Source organism: Falco naumanni, chromosome 6 (genome assembly GCF_017639655.2).
Source record: "Falco naumanni isolate bFalNau1 chromosome 6, bFalNau1.pat, whole genome shotgun sequence".
Lineage (NCBI taxonomy): Eukaryota > Metazoa > Chordata > Aves > Falconiformes > Falconidae > Falco > Falco naumanni.
The window spans coordinates 7,500,300-7,527,811 of NC_054059.1; the positions used below are offsets into that span (position 1 = coordinate 7,500,300).

Consider the following 27,512-nt stretch of genomic DNA (forward strand, 5'->3'; position numbering starts at 1 on the left):
TCACATTTCAAATCCAGCTTCGTTCTTATAAGAAATTAATACTTTTAGGAAGGATTAGTTGAAAGAATGCGTGCTGATTCATAGATGGGTTTATTTCGTCAATCCTGAAGGGGCATTACCAGAGTGAAAAATCATATTTAAAAAATATAAATCCTTGCTTTGGTTACAGTTAATTCCACTAGCAATTAAATGAAATGAATCTACTTAACTTTCTTCTTGGTTGTTTTGGTTATATTTTATATCTTCCCTAGCTTGGACAGAAGAAGAAAGTGCTTTGTCAGAGTGACATTCTAATGAGTTTCTTCCTGCAATGAAGACTGGAAAGCCCACAGATCCACCGTGCCTTTCACATTGTACAGGAGAGGACTTGCCTTCCCCCAGCCTTCTCCTAGAAGTGCTTGGGGAATTTGGTTGTTTAGGTGATAGGTCTACTGAAGCCAAGTTCTCCCCAGCTTTTGTTGCCAGCAGCATTCCTCTGCTTCTGTGGTAGTATAGCACTGACCAAAAATAGGTTTTCGTTAAGACTTTAAAGCTGCTTGAAACAGCTTCTCTTTGAGATGGGAAATTCCTTGCAGTTACATATGCTAAAGAATGGCCTTGACCTCCTGTGGAGTCCTTCACAAAAAGTCCTCTCTTCCACACCCAAATCTGAGCCTTGTAGGGGTTAGTGGGTCAGATTGCAAAGCTGCCATTCCACGAACCCTTATTCTTCAACCCAGTTTGCAGGGTTTCAGCTTGTCAGGGTAGCACAGTTCCACAACATGTGCTTCTGTTGACTTCATTATTGCCGTCACCAACATAGTCCCCTGCAGCACAGTGCTGCCGTGTTTGGCTCGGAGAGTATTCTGGATATATTTTCGTTTCTGTCTCCATTGCAATTCAGGCATGATAGTGATAGTCATGAAGGCTTTTATACTGACCCTAAATTTTAGCTCCTTATTTGACTAAATATTTGAAACTTGGCTTGTCCAGCAGTATCTGCTCAGTCAACCTGTAGTACTGTAATATTGTTTTAGTGACCTTTTCAATGGACTTGTATTCCTCTAGTGACATTTTTGTTTGAAATTGTTTTCCATAGTAAAGTATTTAAGACTTACCAGCCTAGTGGTGTGAAGTTCTGCTGCTATGAGCACAGGCTGGTGGTTTCTCATTTCACTTAGTCCAAAAATGCCAAGGAAGGGTAATGATGTAGAACACTCTTCATATTCTGATGTGTACTCAAAGCCAGGCTTCTCACTGCATGGCCTTTAAAGCATGTTGGGAAGCTTTCCCTTTCTGAGAGAACCTGAAACAATTGTTTTTGGCATGTTGCGATAAGTGGCAGCCATTGATTGTCTGTGGAGGGGATATTAGAGCAGCCAAGTCTACTTAGATGACCTCTGTGGCATAGGGGAAACAGGCATACAGTGGCATCGTGTTCAGCTATCCTCCCAAGAACCTGGAGTGTAGGAAAAAGAATTAAGTATCAGTGTAACAGAGGGCAACTGTGCAGCTGGAGTACAGCCAGGCAGTTTGCAGACTACCAGGAGGCCATCTCAAGACAAGGAAATCCCGCACTGTCACGGTAGGGACATCTCTGGCTCCTCTCATTCTTCTAGTAGTGAATATGCAGCCTTCCTCTCCAATTTCTTCTAAAAATGCCTTTGCACTTACCAGAAGCAGCCTCAGAGATATGCAACAGCTTGGTAGCATTAAGTCTGGAAAAGACAGCTGCTTTTTTATGGGTCTGTGGATTCAGTGGGAGTGAGCATAAATATAGCAGTTAATGTTCTCTCACGTCTCTGCTCATCTAATGCCATCTGCTTTGTGTCCGTTCATTCACACTGGTGCCAAAAAGTAATTCTGGCACAGGTTATTTGTGCACCAGCGGACTTGGTCCCTGACTGTTAGGTGAGTGTGAATATGTAAACTGTGTGGTATGGGTAAGCAGGCGAACTCTGAAGTTTTAATGTGGCTGTTTGTAAGCAGCCATTGCCAATAGATGCTAATCCACAGGGTAATGGTAACAACTGTAAGGCATCGCTGCTTCTGGTGGTGGTGCAGGAATGGGGAGAGCACCCTGTTGCACCTCAGAGAAGGAAGTAGCCCTTTGGCTCCTCTGGTCCTTGTCAGCAGCTGTGGGAACACCAAACTCTGAGCAGAGAATTCAGTTGTTCATAGAGCTGGGACCTAGGTGTGGTGCAGATGCTTGAATGCTGCCACTCCTTGATCTGTCTTTATTTTACAGAGGTAAGAAATGTCAGGCACGTTTTTATGGCCTTCTCTATGTGTTTATGCACATTGTCACTGTAGTTGTACCAGTGCATTGGTAAATACAGAGGAGGAGTTACATGTAGGCTTAGTTATACTCACACAAACATGTTTATATTACTTTCTCTGGTTCTTTTTTCAAGGTAGAGATGTATTCTATGTACAGGGCATCTTGACTGCACTATTAATTGCAACCACCCAAGCGCTTGTACTAGCTGTAATTATTAGGATTTAAACCACAACACTTAACACTAGCCATAGCTTTTGTGCCATACAAATCTGTATGTGAATTCGACATTGGTCTGATGCTTTGAGCATATGTTATCTTCCAAACCCAGCTGTATATGTGGAGAAAAAGACTATTCTCAGCTTTTCACTCTTGTTTCCACCAGAGCTTAGTCTCTTCCCTGTGATCTGCCAGGAGAATTGTTTGTGCAAACCCTCCATGTCTTGTTTCTTGGATAAATCAATCTGGTTAGCACTGACTAGAGTTTAGCATACCAGTCTGATTTCACCAGATGCTAGGTAGAAATTTTGAAATGCCATTTTGTGGGGAGAAAGGAACAGTAACTTGTTGCAGAGGGAAACCATTGAGCCTGTGAAGTTAATGTCATGCACCGCTACGGCTGGATCTAGGAGCAGAGGTCTGCCCACAGCTGACCATGTCTTTTTGGGGAGGTTACTATCTTCCTGCGCACATGGATGGCGTGGCGTTGCTTGATTACTTGTCAGCCTTGGTGGAAATGAAGACAGCGTTTGACGTTGATTGTAGGCTGTAGCCTCATTGGTGTATAATCAGCATCTCCTCTGCAGTTGTTCAATCATGCCCGATTTCACACTAGCACACGTGCGGGATTAAAGCAAGGGTATCTGTACAGATTGTCCGCTTGCAGTAGATACAATTTAAGATAGCCATGTAAGTTGTGTTCTAGAACACAATGTGGCATTATGAACTGTGGGTGATACTGTCTAAAAATTGGTCTAACGTTCAAAGAAGACAACAGTAAAATGTCTCTTATGCATTTAAGCCTCAGTTTTGAGCCTGGTGGTGGAGTTTTGTTCTTTGTTGTGCAATGGAAAAGCAAAACTAGAACAGTCATATTTCAGGAAATGTTCGTAGGTTTAATAGGTTCATTTTCTTCTGCTCAAACCGAAGCATAAGCAACTACTTTCAGCCCACTCTTTTCCTTTCTATTATGCAGGAGTAAAGGCAAGTACAATTCCCTCTCCAATACTGAAGAGAAATTCTGTAGTGTATCTTCTACCTGCTTTTGTTTAGCTCTTGGGAGAGACACAGGTATTAGAAATTCTGTGTCCTCAGACATAACACAGAGATATTTATTTATGCGTGATTCACTTTGTCTCCTTTAAAGAGAATTCAAACATAAGAACAGTTTAAAAGTTTGTGTTAGAGCATGGGAATGCATCTTCTGGCATACAGTGGTTTTCAGCTTTTGTTGAGATTAAGGATCTGGCTTCTTTTCTGTTTCTTGCAGATGATTGAAAGATTGAACTGCTTTTCCTTCACCTTTTTTTTTTTTTTTTTTGGCAAAAAAATAATTCTCTCTTAGTGCTGTTTCCTCTGTCTGTTGTCAGCTCCACAAGACAGATTGTATGCACTGGATTTGCAGATTGCATTTCTTTAAAATATATTGTTTAGCTGCCTACAGTCATGCTTCTGCTTCTCTTAGAGCAGTCATCCACTCCACCCGCTCACCAAGTGTTACTGCTTGGGTAGAAGAGATTTCTTTCCAGCAGCTTCTGCCATCTGGAACCACCTTCTTTTATCTCCCTAGTTCATTAGGTCTTCATAGCTTTCAAAATACTTTCTGAAATTACAACTTTTTTCTTTCACCTGTTAATCCTCAGTCTTTGACTCTGTGAATGGATGCTTAATACAGTAGGAAATTCCCTTTACCCACTGTTGTCTTGAGATTTTTGTTGTATAAAGTCAATAGAATGCTTTGATGCACAGTTTGATGAAACCACACACACACAAAGTTACAGAATGGTTTGGGTCGGAAGGAACCTTTAAAATCATCTGGTCCAACCCCCTCCCATGGGCAGGGACACCTTCCACTAGACCAGGATGCTTGAAGCCCCATCCAGCCTGGCCTTGAGCACTTCGAACGATGGGGCATTCCCAGCTTCTCGGGGCAATCCGTACCAATGTCTCACCACCCTCATCATAAAAACATTCTTCCTTATGTCCAATATAAACCAACACTCTATAAAATAAAATGTTATTAGAAAGTTTCAGAAAGACTGAAACCATAACTGCCTTCTCCCTGCTGAGGAAAGAATATTGTCAGCCTCTGGTTTTGTAGCTTATAGTAAAAGAGTTTCCACCAGCATAGTGCTGCCGCTTAACTTGCTTGTGTGTGTGTATGTACAAAATTATCACTGAGTCACAGAATGACTGAGGCTGGAGGGCACCTCTGAAGACTGCCCAGTCCAACCTCACCACTCAAGCAGGGTCAGCCAGAGCCAGGTGCCCCAGGCTGTCTCTGGTCAGGTTTGGAATATGCAAAGGACAGAAGGAGATCGCATCGCTTGTCTGGCCAACCTGTTGCAAAGTTTGACCACATAAGTACACTCACTGTCAGGATGCTTTACTCACTCCTTAGTACCATTCTCATGTAGTTTGGAGTATGCGTAACAGTTTGACATTTTGCATTTTCCTGGGAAAGCTAAGACAGCACAGCTTCTAGAATTGAACATCACAACCTGGGTTTCTTAACTTGCCCTGGCTGCAAAAGCATTTAACAAAGTTTTTTCTGCTTGATTTTTTAAAGAAAAATTATTTTGTAAGCTATATCCTTTGTATGTCTGCAGGGCTCTGCTGCTCCCTCTGTTTTGATGTCTCTTAAAATGCTTGAAAATGTGGAGTTTATGTTCATTCATTATCCACAGGTCTTAGCAGCTTCTGGCTCCATGGAAAATAATGGGGTGGAGTGCTGAGATGCACTTGATACTATGAGATAGGTTAACATTATTGTCTTCAGAAATAATTGAAAGAAAATGACAAAACGATGTCTCCCATTATAGAAGTAAGGATAATAGAATATAAAAATCAGTTCTTAATGATGGATAGCTATGCTGAGCGATTTAAGAAGGGGGCAGCGTGCTGAGGTAAGGTCAATTAAAAATCTGTGAACAAACTGATTACAAAACTGACTTTTATTCTGAATTTAGTGATAAACCTTAGTTCATAGATCAGATAGCTGTTCAGCACATTATTTTTCTTTCAAAATGTGCTAGTAACAGTGAAATACTGCATTTGCAGACTTTGCTGAAAAAATTGCTAGTAGACCTGGAATAGGCCAGTAGTTGTCTATCTTGCAGAGAAAGTATTCTAATACATGGAAAACACTTTCCCAACCTATGATAATTCATTTATTATGTAGAACATGTAGTTTGCTGCTGTTCAGAGATTCAAGAGCATCTACAGTTACAATAAAGAAATATTTGATATTCTTCATATTGAACTTCAGATAAGGTGGAACTTAAGTGGTTTAGTTTCAGTTGGTTTTGATCTCAAATATCTTCATGTGTTGCAGGTATTTTTTAAGCAGTTTATGATTTCCATGTGTTATCCCTTTTTTTGTTAGCTATGTCAACTGCAGGGATGATCTAATGTGCTCTTTTCATTTCACATTGTTAGTAAATATAAATACAGAAAATAATAAATGATTCTTTTTGATGTTTTTCAATTTATTGGTCAGTAGGGGAGCCTGGCAGTCTAGGGAAACATTATGTTGCAAATAATCCTCTCAAAGGGGTGAAAATTTATAAAATACAGCAAGTAGTCAAATTAAACAAATATATCCACTCTAATGATACCTCAAAACTGTGTGTCAAAGGAGCCTGCAATCTTGGGTAGAAAAATATGCTTAAAATTTTGAATCTTTTCTATTGAGATGGTTATTGCTTTTCTTGATTTTTTCTTTTTTATCCTTGCAATGTAAGGACAGATTTCTCACCTTATTAAAGTCAATGTGACTTTTGTCTTTGACTTAATTGGTGCCAGGATTTCACCCCTAGCCTCTGTTACTTGTAACTTGTGACTCTTCCCACAGGTAATCTTTTACATTTGCTATTAATTATGCATCTCTATTCATCTGAGCAACTAAATAATGAGAAAGGTGACAGTTGTATTGATTTTCCTTTCGTTTTATGTCTTTCAGGGTAGGAGTCTTTGGCCTAGTGGATAAATTTCCCTACATGATGAGTAGTCTCTAGCTTTTGCAACACCCCTTGCTTGAGCTGACAGAAATGTTTTTGATGTAACAGCTTTTTCCAATTTGTTGGAAAATGCTGACTGAGCTGAATGAAAACACTTAGTGGGAATATGTCAGTGTGATGAGATTTTCATGGGAAAGCAGGCAGACTTCCACCCTGGCCAGCCAGCTATTTGCTGGGCAGGTTTGCTGATAGACGATTCTGAAAAATTATGTTCTACATGAAAATTATTGTTTCTGAATTTTAGTTCCAGTTTGGAAGAAGAAAGGAATGATTCAGAAATGTGGAAGTTTTTGGGGATCTCAGTTGTCTTGTCTGTACAAACCCTTCCATGTAGCAACATTGCAGCTTTCTAATAGCTGTTAGTGGGTTTCTTTTCATCTTTAACCAAGAATTGCTATTCTTAACCATTCATGCCTCGTAGTCATGTTATTTTAGATATGAATCGTTTGCATGAATGATTTTCTGAGAAGTCTCTTAGATATGTTAAAACTTTCTTAATTTTTTGCATCCTATATAGCAGACATGTAACTCTCTCTTATAAATTCCTTGGGCATAGGATCCAAAATAAACGTCTTTACTCTATTTTGCCCTCTGTTCTGAACACTCGGTGGTATTTTATGCTTTAATTCAATTCCTTCTGGTTGATCATTCTTCATGCATTCTTTAGTCATGGTATCAAGTAGATTGGTGATTGAAGGTCAGCTCTGAAAATCCAAAGTGGTAATTGATAGTAATTTGAATCTTCACTTAAGTGAACGTTGAAAGGTCTTGGAGAGAAAAAAAAGGGGAAATGCATGTCTCAAATGTGGGGTTTTTTCTTGTGTGTTTTTTGTGGGGTAGGAGATACAGGCTATATTTTTTGGAACACTGTTCTGGGTTTTGGTTTTTTTTTTGTGGTTGTTCAGGGGTTGGGTTTTTTTTGTCCTTCTGTGGTGGCATCTGTCCATCTTTCTTTCTGTCCTTGTGATCAGCAAAGTTCTCCATCGAATATCTGAGGCAATCTTCTTGGCAGATGAAAATCTGGACATGCGATTATGTTTCTAGTCAGCTAACTTAACTTTCTGAGTTAGTATCCTGCAGGTTCTGAAGAAGGCTAAACAAAACCGAAACCATACGCAAGAAACTGCTGCATGCATGTGACCAAGAACAACTGAGCTGGGACAGCAGAAATCCTATAGGTCTCTTGTATTAGATGGCTCACCTTCCCTCTGAATAGCTGTCGACATGACAGTCTACTTAGTGCACTAAAAAGAAGAAGAGTGTCGTTTGCAATGTTCTGATCTTATACAAGTATTTGTCTTCTCCCCTAGGGTAGGATTTTGGTTCCTGGTCACTTTAAAATGTAAGGCATTTTTTCTTTACGACTTTGGACTTTCCATCAGGAGTTTTAATCCTGACTTTGGAATCAGGATTTCACTTACAGCAACAGCACTGTTCAAACAAGCTAATACTTGGACAAAACAGGGAATATATCCAAGATTTAATCTGGTCTAGTTTCAAAATTCTATCAAATAGCCTTTTAAGTTAGACAAGATGAACACCTCGTGCTTTGTTATTCTGGGGGAAAAAAAGAGTTTGCTATGTAGTTCAGCAACAAGTGCAGTGTAGTGCTTGAGCAAAAAGAGTAAGCTTGGGAATTTTAGGAGACACATATTAAATAGAAAAGTGATGGGACAGTAACACTGCTTTCCAATACAGCCTCTGCTCTCTCATTATGTTAGTGTGTTATTTTTATAAAATAAAAAGATGATTATAATATGTAATTTCAGTTAATACAATGAAACATCTTTGGTTTACCCACAGTGTTGAGACTAATCACAGTGTTATTCTTGCTTCCTTTTACAGGTTGCCTTTTTGAAGATGTGAAGAATGCAGATACCTGCGTTGAAGACTATTCTGAAATTCATCTTCAGCAGAAACATTGAGATGACTTCCAATGATGTGACTTCTAGGAAAAAAATCCACTGTCAATACGAAACAAAATGGGGGTGTGGTGTGTTACTCTTCATATCTGGACGTGTTTCAAAGCCAAAGACAGAGAGAATTAACTTTTGCATCCAGTACTTTCTTAGATGTCATTCTAAGAGTGACTTACCTGTCACTCCTGTCACATCCAGCTGGAATGACTGTTATGATCTCTTGATTGCTAAAAAGAAATTATCTATGTATCTCAGTACTACCTGTATCAGACAGTGTTTGATAGTGGCCTATATGTCAGTAGGAAAATTCACAGCCGGTAGGAGAGAAAGGTTTTAAAATATTTAACGTCCTGGATGCTAACATAAGGTCTTTACTTTCTTTGCTCTGGTAAAGTTAGAGGTCCAACTTTAAAATGTAAATTCTAGTTTCTGTCAAATATATATGTTTATCATGTATATTGTTTCCACATTAAGGTTTATCTTCCTTCTTGGGAGAGAGGGAAGACAGTTCATGTATTCCTACACCTCATTTGAATTTTTAAAAATTGGTAATGTTTTAGAAAATCAAGGTTTTATGCTTACTTGGAATAATTATTCCTTCAAATTCAAAAAAGAACACGTGTGTGAAGGCTGGCCTTGCAGAAACCGCTGGAGGTGAAAGATACTTGTAGCAAGTCAATACAGCTACTCTGAATCATCATTGTCTGTTGTGGATGCTCAGTTGCCTTCCACGGGAATGACAGCACATTTCCATGGAATACAAAAGTTGTTAACATTTTTGGCTTTGGAGTGGATTGCTCACTTAGTTATCAGCAATTTTTGCCTTCCCTTGTCCAGGAGAACAGGATGGTATACATGCATAGGCTAAGGAACAGGTAAGATGTCTCCTGGCATTTTTTTTTCAGTTCCTGCTCATTGGAATTGACTGCTTTTGAGCTAGAAGGAAGTGATCCTTTAGTATCAACCATCTCTTTTGGACCCCTGATCCCTCCAGGTTCTTATCCCATATCTGCCTCCATTATCTGCAGTTTTCCTCAAACTTGCTCTTGGCAAATCAGTCAGGTACTGGAATGGTTCGGCTGACCTAGTGTGACAATTCTTGAGTTCTCAAAACGGGTATAAAAAGGTATTCAAACAGAAAAAAAACCCAAACCAACAAATAAACAAACAAAAAAGACAAGAGAGTCTGTTTATGTAGGCTGGCTTTTTCAAAGCCCCTCTTAAAAAAAAAAAAGATCCTACCTTGTTGGAAAACTATTTTAGGAGGATGGACTCTGGAGGGAGTATTACTGTTAGATGAGTTCTCTGAAAGTTCCTGGATTTCAAGCAAAGTTAATGTGTCCTTTACTCATGAAATGATCATAATGTAGGACTTGACCCTGCGAAGTGTTGGGCACCTTATCTGGGTTTTACACATCCAAAGACAAGGAGCTGAGGCCTAGCTCCCAGTCTGGTTATCATCGTATTTTTCTGTTATTATTGTAGTTTTCAGTATTGAAGGAAGAACAAAAGTATTTGGAGTTTTGTATTCAGGGACAAAATTATCTAGCTTTAAGGTATTTTGTCTATGCACCAATGTTTACTCATTTTATGAACAAAATATATTTTTTAAATCAGTTTACTGTCTGTTCTGCTTAATTTCTGTGACAGTTTCAGCTTCCCAGAATATGCCTGAGCAATTTGCAGATGGAAGACATTCATGTCACATAGAAATACTCCATCTTTAAAATCTATTCCGACCTATTTAAATTACCCCTGTTATGGTTTTGCATGTATGGAGCCATCTTATGTCAGAGAATATTTATGCTTTTGAGGTTCAGTCTCTGTCATGTCATGCCGCCTTTGGTATTGTGGCCAGAAAGAGTTGATCTGTCTCTGGTAACATACTTGGTTCCAGAATGATCACAGAATCACAGCATGGTCAGGGTGGGAATGGACCTCTGGGGATCATCTCCTCCAGCCCCCTGCTAAAGCAGCTTCACCTGAGCAGGTCGCACAGTCACCTCCAGGCAGGTTTTGAATGTCTGCAGAGAAGGAGACCCCACAGCCTCTCTGGGCAGCCTGTCCCAGTGCTCTGCCACCATCAACGTAAAGAAGTTCTTCCTTATATTCAGGTGGAACCTTTTGTGTTGCTGTTTGTGCCCGTTGCCCCTTGTCCTGTCCTGGGCACCACTGCAAGGAGCCTGGCCCCGTCCTCTGGACACTCGCCCTTAAGGTATCTGTAGACATTGACCAGATCCCCTCCCAGTCTTCTCCTCTCCAGCCCCAGCTCTCTCAGGCTTCCCTCAGAAGGGAGATGTTCCAGTGCAGACAGATCATCATCCAGATGATGAATGCAGGCATTTCACTGGGAGTATTTTTTGGGGAAAAAAACCCTTCTGGAGATGAAAGGCAGATCACTCCCATACTGCCTGGTCTGCTGCTCATCTGTGGGAGCTAATGGTTGAGGAAACAACCTGAGAGAGGGCTAAGCCCAGCGTGTACACTTAAAACATTAAACTTTTTAGGAGCTTGCCCTCTGGCTACGTATGTTTAAAGATTTTCCTTGTTCTTTTTTACCCTATATGTTGGTGAACTGGGTCTTGCTGGGGTGGAGTTAACATATTCTTCATAGCAGCCCGTATGGCGCTGTGGTTTGGGTTTGTGGCTCCAGCAGTGCTGGTAGCACACCAATGTTTTGACTATACCTGGACCTTCTCTTTGATTTCCTGCTCTGCCCCCACCTCCCCCCAGTGAATAGGCTGAGCGTGGGCAAGAAGAGAGGAGGTGGGGGGACACAGTGGGGACAGCTGTGTCCCCCCCGAAGGGACATCATGCACAGCAGTAAAAACTGTGGAGGAAGAAAGGGGTGATGGGGTCGAGGTCATGGTTGCGCACAGAACAGCTAGGCATTGGTCTGCTTGTCGGAGGTGGTGAGTTGCTGCATTTGCATCACTTGGTTTCGTTTTCCTTTTTTCTTTCTCTTTGCTTCACTTATTAAACTGTCTTTGTCTTGACCCGCAAATTTTCTTTTGATCTTCCTGTTCTTTACCCCGTCATGCTGGTGGAGGAATGGAGAGGGAGAGTGTGAGTGAGCAGCTGAGTGGGTGTTTAGCTGCTGGCTGGGGTCAACCCACCGCAATTGGAAGCAGAAGTTGCAAAGTCCCCAAAAGAAAAAGAATAAAACTTTATGATGCATCTCGGCAGGACAGTGTCATGTTCCCCCTTTCTTGGTTCCAGCTCTGAGACCTCCATTAACATTTAACCATTGACATTATCTGGAAAATATCAGACCACATATGATAATATATAAATGCCTCAGACAGGTTTCCATTTAAAAATAGATTTCTTTGGCCATGTTCAGGAAAAAAAAATATTTTTGATACTTTCCCAGATACCAGGCAATACATTATTCAGAATTCCTGTTTCTGCAGATAACTTTTGTGGCTTTTTTTTCCCCTCCTATTTCTTATATGATCTTTTCTACTTAGCCAGTAGTGGACTTGAAATGGGACAGCTTCACGTGACACTTTCTTGCATTCTAGCTGCTTTATAAAAGCAAATCTGGGCCATTTTTTCAGGGCGATCTTAGCAGTTAACCATGGGCTCTCATGAACAGTGGACTTGGCTTAAGAAAATGTGTTGAGTTCCCATCAAGACTCCTTCCTTGACCGTTGCCTATCACTGCCCTTGTGTAAGAGTCGGTCTAAAGAGAACGATATTGTCTCAACATTGCTAACAGAGACCTGGAGATGGAATGTGCTCCTCATGGACACCGAGACCCAGCGACCCTGAAGGAGAACTGCACGGTACGAGGAGTACTATGCCGCTCCCTGATACCTGGCACTGGAAGGAATCACTACGATAAGGTCGCACAACAACTGTTGTCGTAACAACGAACCAGAACATGCGTGATAATCTTGCTCAGGAAGGCAGAGACTGACAACAATCCATGGGCCAGAGGAGGAGCAACATGTATTGCTCGGCATAAAAGAGGACTCTTTAGCAACCGAATTTTAGGAGATCTCCGCCACCAAGGATCACGACGATTGGAAGGACCGGCGGGATGCTGCCTGGACCTGGGACCATAGGGACGCCTTGGACCCGTGGTGGTAGCTATAATCCTCTTTCCTTTTTCTTTTTACTTTATTTTTTCTTCACTTTCTGCCTTTCTACCTATCGCACGCCGCTTTATGGGCAAACAATAAAATTGTGCTGCTTGATTAAAGCATAACCCCTTGGCGTGGTCGCCTTGATTTTTGCACTTTGAGATCATAGTAAACGAACTATCACGAGTCCGCTGAGTGGACCGTGACACCTTGCCTCCATTTCTGCTGTTGAATAGCACGATGCCATTTGGTTGTCGACATCAGCATTTTGAAAAGTCGTTTAAGTACAATTAGTACAGTTATTTACTGTGTTATTTTCTTAGCATCCAGAGTTAGTGGCACATTTTAGTCTAGTCTAAATGCCATGTTTGGATACATCCATAACAGAAAGCGTGTTGGTTTTGAAGTGTGCAGGCAGTATCTCCGTGCAGATGGAAAAGCATGCAGCAAGACAGGACTTAGCCTAGAAGCTGTGTTCTTAGGGAATTTTTTGTCGTTCTTATCGCTTGCCCTCTCTCCCCAGCACTTTTTATCTGTTAAGTCTGCATTTTTCACTGCAGAAAGTGTCTTAATTTTTGCTTTCTGTAGTGCCAAGCATGCTGTTAGTCTTAAAGTAATAATAATAAATCAGCAATGACGTTAAGAAGTCCCCCACTCACATTAACTGAGATAGATGTGCATCCTTTCCTAATATGCAGTTTCCAAATAGTGTATGGCAACAAGAAGATATTAAAAATGTCAGCTTTAATTTTAATGTGCTATTGGGTTATAAAGATGGCTATCGCTGTGGTGCAGAAAACATGCCTATCTGTCAGACCAGTACTGTTCCCTCCATTAGCAACAACAGAAAACAATATTGTTTCTGTCATTAACGGGTCACAGGGGGAATATACTAGTTACTTCTTTTAAACAGGTTTGACCATTTAACTGGGTTAGTTAAATTGGTGTACCAAATTGAGTCCCAATGGGATTAATTTTAATTCCAAAATTAGGGTGGCTCTCTAGCTTCGTCTGAATCCCCACTAGAGCATGTTAGAATAAACTGAACAATAATAAAAGGCTTGATCAGGGACCTGTACTGGTATTGCCCTGTGAGTCAAAGGGCGAGTTCTAGCTTACCTCCATTTTACTTTTCTGTGTAGAGAAACTTGTCGGTATAAGGAGCAACTTTAATTAAAATTTATAATAGATCTTTCTGCACTCAAGCATTCTGGGTTTAAATGCAAATGCTTTTCAGTAATTTTCTTTCTGTTTTGCTGCCTTCATTTTCATCCTCCCAGAACAGCACTTTGTGGTTTCAATTTTAGACTTCGTGTCCTTTCATTTCTCTCCTAGCCAACTGTGCTCCGTTATAAATGACAGGTAACTAGTCTGAGGTACTGCAGTAGCTCACCAGCCTCATTCCTTTCAGTTTTCCTCCACAGGTTTTCTGGCTACCAGAGTATCACTGTTGTCGAAGCACTGCAAAAATCTGCAGATGGACAAATTATAGAAACATCGAGCAACTCTGTCTTTACTAGACTACTTTGGTTTATTCTTTCGGAGCAGGCTGAATTGCCTTCTAGCAGATGCTGAGGAGCATTAGGCAATGTTCACAGAATAGCAGGAATTTTGCAGGTTCACCTGCTAACAGCTCAGCAGCAACATGTGTATCTTCCAGTATCTGATTGAAACATGGCATTTTTCTTACTGTGGACAGCAATTGCTGTGTTCATATCCCGTGGTTCTGTGGCTCAGTACGTTCAGATGTTGCTCTCTTGAACCTGGCAGTAATGTTATTGTGTCACTGCCGTATCGTGTCCAGTGGTACATGCTTCACTGCCATCCGATTGTCTTAACACGTGGATTGTGCAGGTCTGTGTACTGTGTCCTTAGTGACAGATGCTGCTTCTACCCGCTTGTGTTCAGGGATGACATAAATGTGTATTAATTTACCATGTAAACAACAGAAAACTTTATTTCAAAATATAAAGTGTCATTTTAACTTACATGCTTTTAATCATTTCCTTAAGATTACAAAGTTTTTGTGGGGTTTTTTTTGTTGTTTGTTTGGTTTGGTTTGGTTTGGTTTGGTTTGGTTTGGTTTGGTTTGGTTTGGTTTGGTTTGGTTTGGTTTGGTTTGGTTTGGTTTGGTTTGGTTTGGTTTGGTTTGGTTTGGTTTGGTTTGGTTTGGTTTGGTTTGGTTTGGTTTGGTTTGGTTTGGTTTGGTTTGGTTTGGTTGGGGTTTTTTTGCCATAACTGGGTTTTCTGTAGTGCGGGCAGGAAGGCAGACCTGCAGAGGGCTCTGCCATGTCTTTGTGTCACTGGCAGCTCCACTAGCTAGGGGCTTGTGAAACAGACTTTACACCTTCATTATTGATACCAGCTAATTACAGCCCCAGCTGGCTGGCCGTCTTGTCTGTTACTACACGTGTTTCCTCACTTTTAAAACTATGACTGTATCATAAGGGTCATGGGTCTCCTGTCGGCGACAAGGTTGTTTGCTCAGCAGTGCAGCTGGGAGAAAAGTCCCTGTGTGGCCATAAACCAAGTTACATGGATGGGGGACGGACCGCGAGCACGACAGAGCTGCTGTAGCCGCCCGGACTTCAGTGCAGCCATTGCCAGTTCACATCAGCCAACAACGTGCAGTGTGGACAGGAGGGAGGTGACGTCTCTTGTCTTCCCCTCTCAGTCCCACTTCAGAATATAGAACTGAGTTGGCACGCGTGTAGAAATAGGGCTGGGTATGTCTCAGAAAGGCCTCACACCACGTCTGGGCAAGTGTGTCCAGAGGACGGGGCCAGGCTCCTTGCAGTGGTGCCCAGTGACAGGACAAGGGGCAACGGACACAAACGGTGACACAGGAAGCTCCACCTGAATATAAGGAAGAACTTCTTTACCCTGATGGTGACAGAGCACTGGGACAGGCTGCCCAGAGAGGCTGTGGGGTCTCCTTCTCTGCAGACATTCAAAACCTGCCTGGATGCGACTGTGCCACCTGCTCCAGGTGAAGCTGCTTTAGCAGGGGGCTGGAGGAGATGATCCCCAGAGGTCCCTTCCCACTCTGACCATGTTGTGATTCTGTGACAGCCACGGAGTCAGTTGTCATTGTATCACCATATCAGGAGGGCTCAGTGCAGCGCAAGAGTGAAAATGCAGCAGAAGCACATGGGCTGCAAAACAAGAAGAGGGGAGAAAGAAATTCTGTCAGTGCTCTATCAGCTCTGCCTGATACAGTCCTAGATTAATAGGCTTATTGAGTATATTCATGATGCAACGGCTCTGCTCTCAACTTCTTTGTAAACTTTGTCAAAAGTTTCTGTCTGTGAGTAATGGGAAGCATGACATGTAACGATCCGGTTGTATAGTTCATGCAGGCTGTTTGCTCAGATTATTAGACTTGCCCTTTACCAGGCTTTGATTTATGTGGACCTAATAAGAGAAGAGCAAGAACAGTCCTTTGTTTGAGCTTTAAAAGAAAACAGAGGTGTGGGACAATTTACAGTTTCTGCTTTGTTGCTGGAAAGGGTTTTGCAAATTTATTGGAATAAATATCCTTAAACTTGAAGCAAAATGAAAATGCACTAAATTAAGAGTGCCTTTTAAATTAATGGCTATTGAGAAGAAGATACAAGTTGTTGTTTTAGTTGATTCACAGTAATTATTAAGATCATATTTTGTGGTTGAGATGCACAAACACGGCTTGACTGTTGCAACCTCTTATCTCAAGAGTACAAAGAGCGGTGTCTGTTCCGATCCAGCAAACACAGCTCTGGCAGTTCTCTGTGTAGGTAAGTAAACAAGACATGAGCGAGCCCAGCCGAAGACAGGGAGCATAGCGTGACAAGGGGCTCTGTAAGATGCTTAGAGGGAAAAGATACTAACAACGTGCCTGATGGACGTTTTTTCCTGTCTTTAGAAGTGCTTTTTAGATTGCTGCAGGCATATGAAGAAACATTTTGGTGCGTTGGGGATTTTGGAATTGGTGTCATAATTTGCAAATGAAAACGTATTTCCTAGCTCATTGGTTTTTTTCGATGGTCTCATGAACTCAAAAGAACATCTTGTCATATAGCAATGCTGATTTTTTTAACTAATATTTCTAATTACCCGTGGATTTACTAGGGTCTGCGTTACAATCTGTACCTTCCTCTTCTATATTTTGACACTTGCTCAGCAAGAGTCACCATCTGCACAAGAGTAGATTAACTTTCACCAAATTTAGAAAACTTTCATTTGAAGTGGAAACGAGTGGCAATTTGTTGTTATAGTTGCCAGAAGACTAATAAGTCAAAAAGACTTCACATGGGCTATTTGTTTCGTTGTGTATCATTTCACATTGTAAAGTGGATTTTTGTCTCTTACTCTACTAGACAAATGTTCCATTGTTAGTATTAATAATTTTTGTTTTGGCCGTAGAACATAATTTTAAAGCATTTTCAAAAAAGCTGGAGTTCAGAACCTGCAAGACTTTTCCCATCACTTAGATATCATCTCCTGTACAGCTGGCACACTTCCACATGGTTCCCTCTCGTGTGACTCTCTTCATATCCTGGTCCACCCTAAATTTAATCAGTTGGGGATTTTTTTGTCCTACTATCCTTACTGGAAAACTGACCCAAAGCCTTACTCTTCTGATGGGAGTCTTCTGATTTCTGGGGTAAGTGTATCCCAGGCTAATTTACACCCATTTGTTGTGCCAACAGCATTCCTTCATGTAGGTAGTTAGATTTCTTCCTGGATTCTTAAACCTCATTCCATGTTTAGGGAACAGTTCCATCTCCTCGGTGTTCATTTTATTAGTGGTTTCTTTCCCAAAGATAGACTTTGTGTTCTACCAAACTCTGTGTCAGTCCCACTTTGAATTAATCTCCCTTGTGCAGGAGTGAGCCCATTGTGCACACGGTGTGCATCTTATCAAAGTGACACTGATGGTTCCTTATTTCTTTTTGGAACACCTCACTTCACACATTAGTGAGTGCTTCTGTTTTTTTCATGTCTGCGGCACACTGGTGGTTCATAGCAGACACCCCAGCTCTTCTTCCCTTCCATTTCCAACCGTGGAGACCCAAAGAACGCCACTATTCTCTGGCAGAAAAATCTAATTATTTCGTAAGTATTTCACATGTACTTATGCTTTGTGGCTATGTGTACATATACACATACACACATTGTGCTTTGTATGTTTGATTCTTTCCTTAGTTTTCTGATCCTGCTTTGTTTATGATGCTTCTGACTTTCACATCAGCAAATGTTCTTAAAACATTTCTAGTGGACCATGTCACTGTGCTGTGGTCACTAGTGCAAATGTTTAGTAAGATTGGCTCATAGGCGGAACTACTATTCTCTCTGGGCAGTTACTTCTCTTCCTGGTTTCCGCTGGGAGGCTGAACCTTGAGGGTTTCAAAATCAGACCTCAGCAGAAGTCAGGATCTCAATGCTGTCATCCCTGTGCCGGTCCTGATCTACCAAGCAGAATCAGCCCTTCAGCTGTCATCGACACTCACCAGACCATACATGTTCCTGACCATGCATTCACCTCCAGTGATTGGAGTCCCCCGCCTGTGGTAGACAGGTGTTGCTGTATTGTATGTTTCAGCTGTTAAATTGCAGATTGTCTTGTTCTTATTTAGCGCTCTGTTGCTGGTCCATTCAATTTTTTTTTTTCTAGTTTTTTTTTTTCCCCCCTGCAGTTTGTGAATTTTAATGTTTGGTACAAAGAGAGAGACTATCATTCCGGTAACCAAATGCTCCTTTAAGAAACGCAGCGTTATATTCCATCCCTTCTGCTGTGAATGCCAAATGCAGCCTGATAATAAATTGAGACCAAAGTATGGTGGTGGGAGCAAGACTGGTCAAATTCCAGTAGTTGTTGATGGAAATTGGTGCTGCTCTGAGGTTGAGTCCTTGGTGGTTTAGCCTTGATAGCTTTGTGGCTACAGATGGGACTTGGTGGACCCATACTTTCCCTGCCTGAGTGCATAAACGTTCAAAGAGCCTTTTGACAGACCTGTGACAGACCTGTGCTTTAGCTCTTCTATGTGCGATTTATTTATATCCCAGGCTCGTAACAATAATGCACTATATCCTATATAAGCTTTTTTGAACTCTGAACTCTTCAGACCCAGCATGCTGTGTGGCGTGAGTCTGTCCTCGCTGCAGTGTTGGAGCAGCTCTGCGTGTTCTGTAGCACAGGCAGCACCTCTCAGGTGTGCCTTACCTTCCTCTCTGCAGAAGAGGGGTGCAGTATGCCTGCTGTGTCGATCTCATGGGGTGAGCAGGGGGTGGTGGTTTTCTTGTTCTAAACGTGCACCCTGCTTAGTGTATCTGTTAGCAGAGGCGAGTGAGAGAAGCATGCCTTGGAGGGGAAGGTGTTTGGGTTTGCCATGGTCCCCAGTTTCTGTGTGAGGTCCCTCTGTAATTGGAGATGCCCCTGTGATAAGGTTTTCTTTTGTGAAAGTGTGATAGGTATCCCGAGCCCAAGTTTTCAGATATCTGGAAGAGAGGACTTTGGGATCATGGACTTGAATCAAAGCTCCATGAGACAGCAGCACAGACGGCAAGTGCTAAGTCATTGACGTATTTTATTGAAACTTACTTGGAAGGAACTTTTTTGCCATCAAGCTGCGTTTAAAAATGTGATCTATTGAGTATACGTGACATGGTTTTCACCATGTCACTAGTAATGTTTCTGAAATGCAAGCTATGCCGATCAGCCAAAGGCTGGCTGGTCTCTCACCACGACGTTCTGCATCCCTCTGCCTACCACCACCAACTAGAAGGGCTTTGTCTTGCTTAAGTCTGTTTCAAGTAACAATTCCTGTCAAGCTAGTGTTGCTCAAACATAAGGCCGCTAATAGAAGTGGCCTGGCTTTGAGGGCAAGGATGGATGAATGAACGGAGTGTCTGCAGGAGTCTCTGATGAGCAATGTGTTTTGTATATTAAAACATACCGTGGTCTTTATCGCCCTAATGCATGCACAGCAGTTGCACGGGAATGCCATATGTACAGGTGCAGAAGAGATCCCAGATTATTATTAGTTATTAATTTAATATGATCCTCTAATTGAAGATGATACAGTATGCGCAAAAGGAAATCTACTTTTGGTATTTTTTGCCTTGAAGTTTTTTGCCACATAATCTAAGCATGGGTTTAAGTTTTTGATGATGTGTATGAAAAGGCTTTTGATTATTTGGAGGAAAGCATTAAGGAATTCTCAGCTTGTCGTGTGTTTAGACACAGCCTCCTATAAAGCTTCAGGGACTGGGCTCGCTACTTCAAATAATAATGTCTTGTGCATCTGATTTCTTGAGGAATTCAAGTTTAAAGGTCTCGTATGAGTAGTCGTAATACTGACATAGTTTGTTGATAATAAAGTGCAATTTTGACTTCTTACCTTCTAATGAAATGGTGTTGCACACATTGCAAAACTGGTAATTTCATTTTACTGTAATTCATAAAGAGAATAATAGGCAAGCAACGATGCACAGGGGTGTTTTATTAGGAAATTGAGGGCCATCTTCACTACTTTTTCCAGATAGCTTTTCTCCTTCTCTCAGTGTTGTTTTTCAGAACTGCATTGCTTTGGTGCTATCTCACTTCTGCAAAAGGCAATTTTGTTAAATGTATTCCCAAATGCACTGATGAAGTTATAACTGTTTGGCAAAGGCTTGGAGACAAAGATGCTGCCATGAAAAATGAGCCTTGTCAACAGAAAACTGATTTGTGATCACAAAATGTGGACAACGTGATCAATGTTGTATTATCTGTTTGTCTCCCACTTTCAGGTGTATCCACTGCCCCAAGGGAGTTGTAACATGTCAGAAGCATCTATGGACTCTGTCGGCCCTTCTTCACTGTCACGTTATATCAGAGCAGCGACTTCTTTCATCTCTCAGTGCTATGGCTTTTGCCCAGTATAACCTGGGGCTTTGTGGCTGGCGCTCTGGGATGTGGCCACCCAGTTCTTTCTTGGGCATCTGTACCTGTCTCTAGCTATGTCTCCCATCTGCGATTATAAAATGGGAGAAAAGCAGAGTCTAGTCTTGAAAGAAGTTATGAGGAGAAACATGTTAAAGACTGTGAGTTTGGGGACAAGCAGTCAAGGCTTTAATAGATAAAATATGGATTTACTATACACTGTAAAAGAAGGTGTATCTTGTTCCGTACTAATAGTTGTGTGGCATTTTGGCACATATGTGAAAAGCTGTTGCTCCCAGTGTCTGCTAGGAGATCATATTATTTCCTTCTCTTCACTTGTAATACATTTACCCTGCCTGTGATTTATGTAGCCAGGAACAAGAACTGAAGCATTTACACAGGGGAGAGGATGGGTTCCTTGTGTGCCAGAACTGTTAAAAGCTAAATCTTCAGATCTTTAACCCATAGGATAGTGTTGCTAAAGAGGACGCCTTAAACCTGTTTGTATTTATTTATTAGTTTCACTACTGTGTTATTTCTGCACTGTTTAACAGCAACTGATATCTTCCCATATTTTTCAAGATTCCAGGGTGTTTATTTGTAGTTGCAATCGTTCTTCTGTTGAAATCGGCACAATAGCTGGGCTTCTATGGCAAAAGGAGACTGCAGATCTGTTCTAGCAAATTATCCATTAGTTCATGCTAGTCTGGGAAATTCTGCTTCTATTAAACTGCAACAGCTTGTTTATACCCTCATTGAGTATATATATTATATATATATATGATATATATATGAGTATACATATAAATATATATATATTAATATAGTGTCCAGACTTCTTAAAATGTGCACTGCTTCTTTTGTTTTAATCCATCTGTTTGAAAAGCAAAAAGTTAAATGGGTTATGCAGTGTGCGTGTTGCTATGATGACAGGTTTGGAATTTCCTGCCTTGGATAAAGGAGCAAGGATTAGTCTTAAAGATGTAATTCCACCTCTGCCCATCCAGATCTAATGCTTGCCTTGCAGAAGGCAGAATAATACTGTCTTTTTAAGGGACTCTAGGAGACCCCTTTTCGAAAGTGCTGCACTCCAGATGCTCAGATGAATTGTCAGGGGTGTCCCTTCTTTTACAGGCAGCTGCTAAGACCTAGGAGGGATGCTGTCTATCCTTGTTGTCACTGACTGGAGAGTAAGAGGTGACTTCTCAAGTATGTGCTGTTTTTGTGTAATCTGAGTTTCATTGTATTATCTGGGCTGAACATCCCACAGGTCTTTAGGAAGTGTATGTAATACAGGAAAGTTAGTGGGCAAATAAATGCCCTGTCCCTAGTGTAGATAATAGCAGGTAAAATTTCACATATTTGCTGGTGTTCCCTTGCTGCTTGAGTACCCTGCAAGAGAAACATCATCTGAAGAGTAAGGCAGGGTCCTAAAGGAAATATTACATTAAACAACCTAGAAAGCTAAAGGCTGAACTCTTCCAATGGGCCCTGCTAACTGCCTTCATTCTCACTAAAAAACTATTAACCAGGCTTTTTCCTTTGATGCTATTAATGCACCATGCAAATACTCCTGACTGTGCAACCTGTATCTCTTATGTCAGTAGGAATGTAGCCCTCTAACCTCTGAAAGTAACACCAGCTTCCCTGGGCAATTACTTTTGCCATTTTGTGCTAGAAATGGTCCTTTAGTACTGTGTTAACTTAAAAAAAATAATAATAATTTAAATGACCCTGAAGAAAGCGTCAAAAGGTAACAAGTAGGGGTGAGGCAGACAAAGAGAGAAGAAACAGAAGACCTATATTAAGACTTCAGCTCTCTGTCTTCTGCACAAAACAGAGCCAAAACAGTATAAACCAACCCAGCTTCTTTCTATAGCAGAAAACATCCTTCAGCCTGGCTCTCCTGTGCGGCCACTGTAAAGGAAGTTTAAATATAGCAAAACCAGACTTACTGGAAAAGTTGTGATTGGGCTCTAATTTCCAACATGCTTGTTGAACTCTGAGGCATCCAAAATGAGCACAAGCAGAAGTCATTGCAGCCGAGTTTGACCTCGTGCTGATTGTCACTTGTGTAGGTGTTAGTGCCGAAGTCTTTCCCACTCCCTGAAACGCAGGGGGGCTTTTGCTTCGTTCGCAAAGTTTTGTTTTGTTGCAATCTGAGATTCCCCTGATCGAGGGTTCATGCGATCAAAGGGCAAGTTGTGCTTCCAGACCAGCACGCAGTGGGTATGGAAGGTGTATGCACCTTTCTCATTCTTCCTGGTTGGAAGGTGGGTGGGGAAATTAATAGATATGAGTGCTATTATGCCTTTTTTAAAATAGGAGTTTCAATTAAAGAAATAGATGCTTAGGAAAGATAACAGCTCCATGCACTGCTTAAAACCCGAAACAAATACGACTCGTAAAACGCTTTTCACAAGCTTTAGAAGTGAAAAGACGAAAAAGAAAATGGCATTAAATACTTAATTAAAAATAATAATTTCACACTAAGGTAAGGGAATTCCAATTAGAGAAATGCCCAGTGTCAGAGGGGCAGCACTGAATACTGTAGGATATCTGAGCCCCCAGCTGACAGAGTTTCTCATTTAGGGCCAAATTAAGCTCTCATTTACACTGGCATGTATCACCAGGAACTCTTTTCACTCGTCAGGATACTTGAGTCTTACTCCTGTTTAGCTGAGACTGTAAATGAGCCCTTAAGGAGCTTTTTCCTACTGAGAATTCTTCCGGAGCCTTATCATTGTTTAAGTTCTTCCCTGAATAACGAACAGGCAGAGGCAGCTGGGAGAAAAGACTGGCAGGTGTGAACCAGCACTTACAAAACAATAAAATGTCCTGACACGTTCCAACCTTGTTAGAGATACTACCATTTAAGTAAGTCTTTATTGTTTTCCTCCGATATTTAAATCCACTAAACACTGTGAATCCAGAACCCCCGGATTATTAAGAGGATGAATGGACCCGATTGCAACGTATAGCGCTGTGTTATTCATACGGAGGCTTTTCAAAACTGTCTTTCAATAACTTCTTTCCCAGTCTAAAACAGATCTAAAACAGATCCCAGGTAAAACAGATCTCTACAGCAGGACATTTGTGTAGCACGGTAGGTATGTTACGGATGAGTGTGACCTTCAAACACTAGCTTTTGTGTGCATGTCTCTTGTGTTTAGCATGATAAATGATGTTACACTGGCTAATTAGATCAATACATCTCATTAATGTCTGGCAGTTTCTGAATTTGTCACTCTTTAGTCCCATGGATCACCTTCCATATCTGCTTTTCTCAAATCAACATGCATTTTTTTCCCCTCTTCTTTCGCTGCAGAGCTACAGCAATTCCAGTCTTCTCCATCTGAAAGTATGTTTGAGAAGTATATTTAGTACAGCCAATGAAGGAATAGTTGAAAGGTAACAATTTGCACCTCCCACTTTCCCATTACATTTATTTTCACCATGTCACAAATGGAGGCCCTTCCGCTCTTTTGGACTCAAGTTATAAACTAAAAAATGGAAACAACTGGGTTTTTTTTTTTTTGTTTTGTTTGAATGTGCTGTGAGTTGCGTTAATGCAGGGAGAAAATGGGTGCTGAGAGATTTTATATGAAAGAATGTAAAGAATTCTACAAGGATTTTCTCTCTCTTGCAGTACTGACAAGAATCTGAGTTAGGAATATGGCAAAAAATATTGTCCCCGTGCCTATTGTGTGTCTGTCTCTATGCCTCCACATAATAGCAAGCCTTTTTTCTGTTCCCTTCTTGACTTTTGCCATATATTAAATACCTATATAAAAGAGGTTTAATGCTTTTCCACCAAAAATGTTTTTTTTCCACAAAGATAATAGTCTAAAGAACTCTTGGAATGTGTTAGTTCTCTTGGATATTTTTCACATATTTTTCCAGTAAATCATGTTTTTAATACCACTTCGGAACAGAAACAGAAATGTTGTCATTCAGGGGTTTTGTGTGCTTTTACATTTTTTTTTCTTTCTCTTTTAGAAAATCCTTCTTGTTTAAAGGGTTTTTTTCACAGGCAAAGAAAGGGAAGAGAAGGGAAGAAATTTCTCCACAGTTAAGTATTTCTCTGGAAAATCTTGGAAGAAGCAGATTTCTACAGCAGCCAACCAAGCAAGATGAGACAAAAAAGAGCAACTGCCGATGTTTTAGGCATGCCTAGCAACAGCCCGTGTCTGGATAGCTTGTTAGGATTCAAGTGTATGTTTTAATAGAGGAAAACCAGCATTGGTTTGAATGCAGGAATACCAGGAATTCCCAAACGGGGAGCTTCCCGGCTGCAGGCAGACACCACCTCTGACTTAGATGCTGTGGTATAAATGCATTTGATCATGACACGCTAACGCCTTGATACACAGACCTGCCCCCACCCCTGCAGCATTCCGCGGTGTAGGAACCCAGCCTGGCTCCTCCCGGGGAATCCTGTCTTGCCTTTCTTGAGAGAGCAGAAACAGAGAGAACCCCCCTGTCTGCACCCCTACGGCCACTGACTCCAGTCCCCTGAGCTGTGGTGCAAGTGGAAGGGGAAAGGTGAGGAATCACCAGCCTGACCTGTAGCTGTGCTGGGGTGGAGTGCTGCCGGGGAGAACACTGGGTCGATTGCACCCACAGCGTGTTGCTCAAAGGCTTGTCCGGCAAGCCTTCTGCAGGTGACTGAAACGTGCTTTCTGCTGAGCACAGGGCTCTTATTCAGGACTTCCCCTGCCTTCTCTACACTATATATAGTAGCTACATTAGTAAAGGCCCTGGATATAAAAGAAGTCCTCAGGCTGGTGTTGCTTCATCTACCACTAACCCTGTCACGCTGGGGCTTGTCCTGCAAGAATCTAGGCTGCATTCAGAAATCCAGCTCGTTATCCAGAGGTGATACAACGCAGCTTTCACCCGTCCTGTTTCTGCAGCTAATAGAGCTGTCAGCTCCATTTCATTTGCTTGTCATCCCTTCCAGAAACATATAGAAAGCCTTAACAGAAACGGGTCATCCCAAGAGTAGGCTCAAAATAAAATTGACCCTTATTCAGATGTATGTGCAAAATAGCTTGGACTTTTCCCTTGAATTGTTAGTTGTACTGGATTTGCCTTTCATTCCATAGAGAGTTACCGTGGGTTGAAAATATGACATTTTCCAGGAACATATCTGTTGTAGGTGCCAAAGGCTGTTCTGTTGTCAATGCTTTGTGATATTTTCATGGCTTATTTGGAAGAAAGGTTTTCCTCTCTGTCTCCTTCAGCTGCCTTAAGCCCAGTCTTACCATCTCGTTCAAGGGATGATGATGACTGTGTTCACTTGTTACATTAGATGTTTGTGCCAAGGGTGTTTATGCATATTCTAGCTCATTTTAAATACAAACTTCAGTGCCTGGAGACACCTTCACATTAAAAGTAATTGAGTCACCATAGCAGGGAAGGAGAGGTTCAGCAGGTAAAGCGGCACTCAGTCATGAAGGTGCTTGTTGGCTAGTAAAGTACAGGGGATGACAGCTGGTCTGACAAAGTGACATTTGCATCTCCAGAGAAGTGAGACTTTCTTAATTTAACTGGAGAAGTGTCAAGATCATCTGCTGAGTAAGTCAGAAGGAAGCAAGTTTCAAGATGGAAAGAAAGAAAGTTTCAACAGGAAAAACTAAATCTGCTGAGAGCCCCTGGAAAGGAGATTAGTTACAGATGTTGGTGTAGAGGAAAGTTTTTTTCTTGGCAAGTGCAGCCTGCAACACATAATGCAGAGGGAGACAACATCCCTGACATGTCAGGCAGGAAAGCACCTGCAGCAAATGGGTGAGATACTGAATAAAAAGGACCTTTTATACTTTCTCTTGTAAGCAGGATAAGCATAGCCCTCTTTCGTATGCCTTAAACGACCTTTGTCACTGTGGTGTCTATTTTGGATGCTGTAAATAATAACCCCAGTTTGGATTTTGCTTTAACCTTACTGGAGTTCAAGTACTTGGTTAAAAACAAGATGTTTCTAGCTGAAGGCTGCCACAGCCCTAAAAGTGGTCTCCTAGGGATGAGGAGGGGAAGTCACCTCTTCCCTCACTGAGGGATCCCTACGGAGGCTCTTAGCAGGGTAGGATGCTGGTGAGCACACCGGAATCTCAGCAGCCTTGAGGGAATTTGCCACTGGTGCACTTGAGTCATGTTGTGGTTTTGTTCCTCTCTGAAAAAGCAAACCTGTATGTTAAGGACGAGCTTGTCTTTCTCCATTTCTTTCTTTGTTCATGAGCAGCTCCTGGTTTGCTGGGGATGCAAGTACTTCACCAGCAATTGTGTCAGAACATTTGTTAGCACCATACTCCCACTTGTAAGTCATAAAGCAGCAAAGGGAATTACTGCTGCCATCTCTTAAGCAAGGCAACGAAGGCATAGATGTAATAACGCATGCCCCTAAGTATTTACCCAGTTCTTTTTGCATTCCTGTTTTTGTTTTCCCAAGCAAAAAGCAGCACTTCCTAGCAACCACAAGTAAGGCTGAGGGCATGCTGAAAGCGAGCTTGACAAATGAAGGTGAGATGCTGTGGCACGTGGGACTGGCAGAGCAGCCCAGCAGAATTATGGAGCCCATGCTGTGCACAGCCCCACGGGACTGCACCCCCGGGAGGGGAAGAACGCAAGCAGCCACCTAAGCCAGCAGGCAGGAGGTGCACGGGAGACAGGCTCCTGCCTCTTAATGACTCTGAACCCCAGAGTTAAGTGTAACACTCTTTGGGGGGAGAAAAAAGGAAGAATGGTGAATATTAGACTTCCTCTTCAATGGGAGTAGAGCAGTGCAAGTCCGTTTTAAATGCTGACCAAGTGGGCAGAGCTCTTACCTGGGCTGTAGAAGGCATAGGTTCAGATTGCACCTTTTCCTGAAGAGACTGACCTTTGCTGTGTGACAAACAGACTCATCACCAGGACATGGGGTACCTAAGACAGGAGTCTTTCCACATACAGGGCTGGCTCAGCAATATCATCTCATGGTTCAGTAACAGGTGGGGCTCTGCTGCACCAGCCGTGGAATCCTGCCCTTTTCTCCATGCCAGCTCTGGGGGCTGACTACATAGAATAGTGCTACGATTCACTAAGCAGAAGACATTCACCTCTTTAGCCCAT

General features: G+C 41.7%; 1 protein-coding gene and 1 long non-coding RNA gene across 3 annotated transcripts in view; both read left to right on the forward strand.

The window, feature by feature from the left end:
- UBE3D (ubiquitin protein ligase E3D) overlaps positions 1-10,030 on the forward strand; it is an 82,133-nt gene extending 72,103 nt beyond the window's left edge. For both annotated transcript variants that reach the window (XR_005828470.1, XM_040598343.1), the window contains one exon: positions 8,341-10,030. Coding sequence is in view for 1 of the 2 variants with exons in the window: in XM_040598343.1 (XP_040454277.1) it covers positions 8,341-8,361 (21 nt within the window). In the remaining variant the exon portion in view is untranslated. The remainder of the gene's footprint in view (positions 1-8,340) is intronic.
- A 506-nt stretch (positions 10,031-10,536) lies between these two features.
- On the forward strand, positions 10,537-14,490 carry LOC121090738. The gene is made up of 2 exons (XR_005828693.1): positions 10,537-12,505; positions 13,927-14,490. It is a non-coding gene; the product is annotated as an uncharacterized LOC121090738 (long non-coding RNA).
- Positions 14,491-27,512: the final 13,022 nt, after the last annotated feature.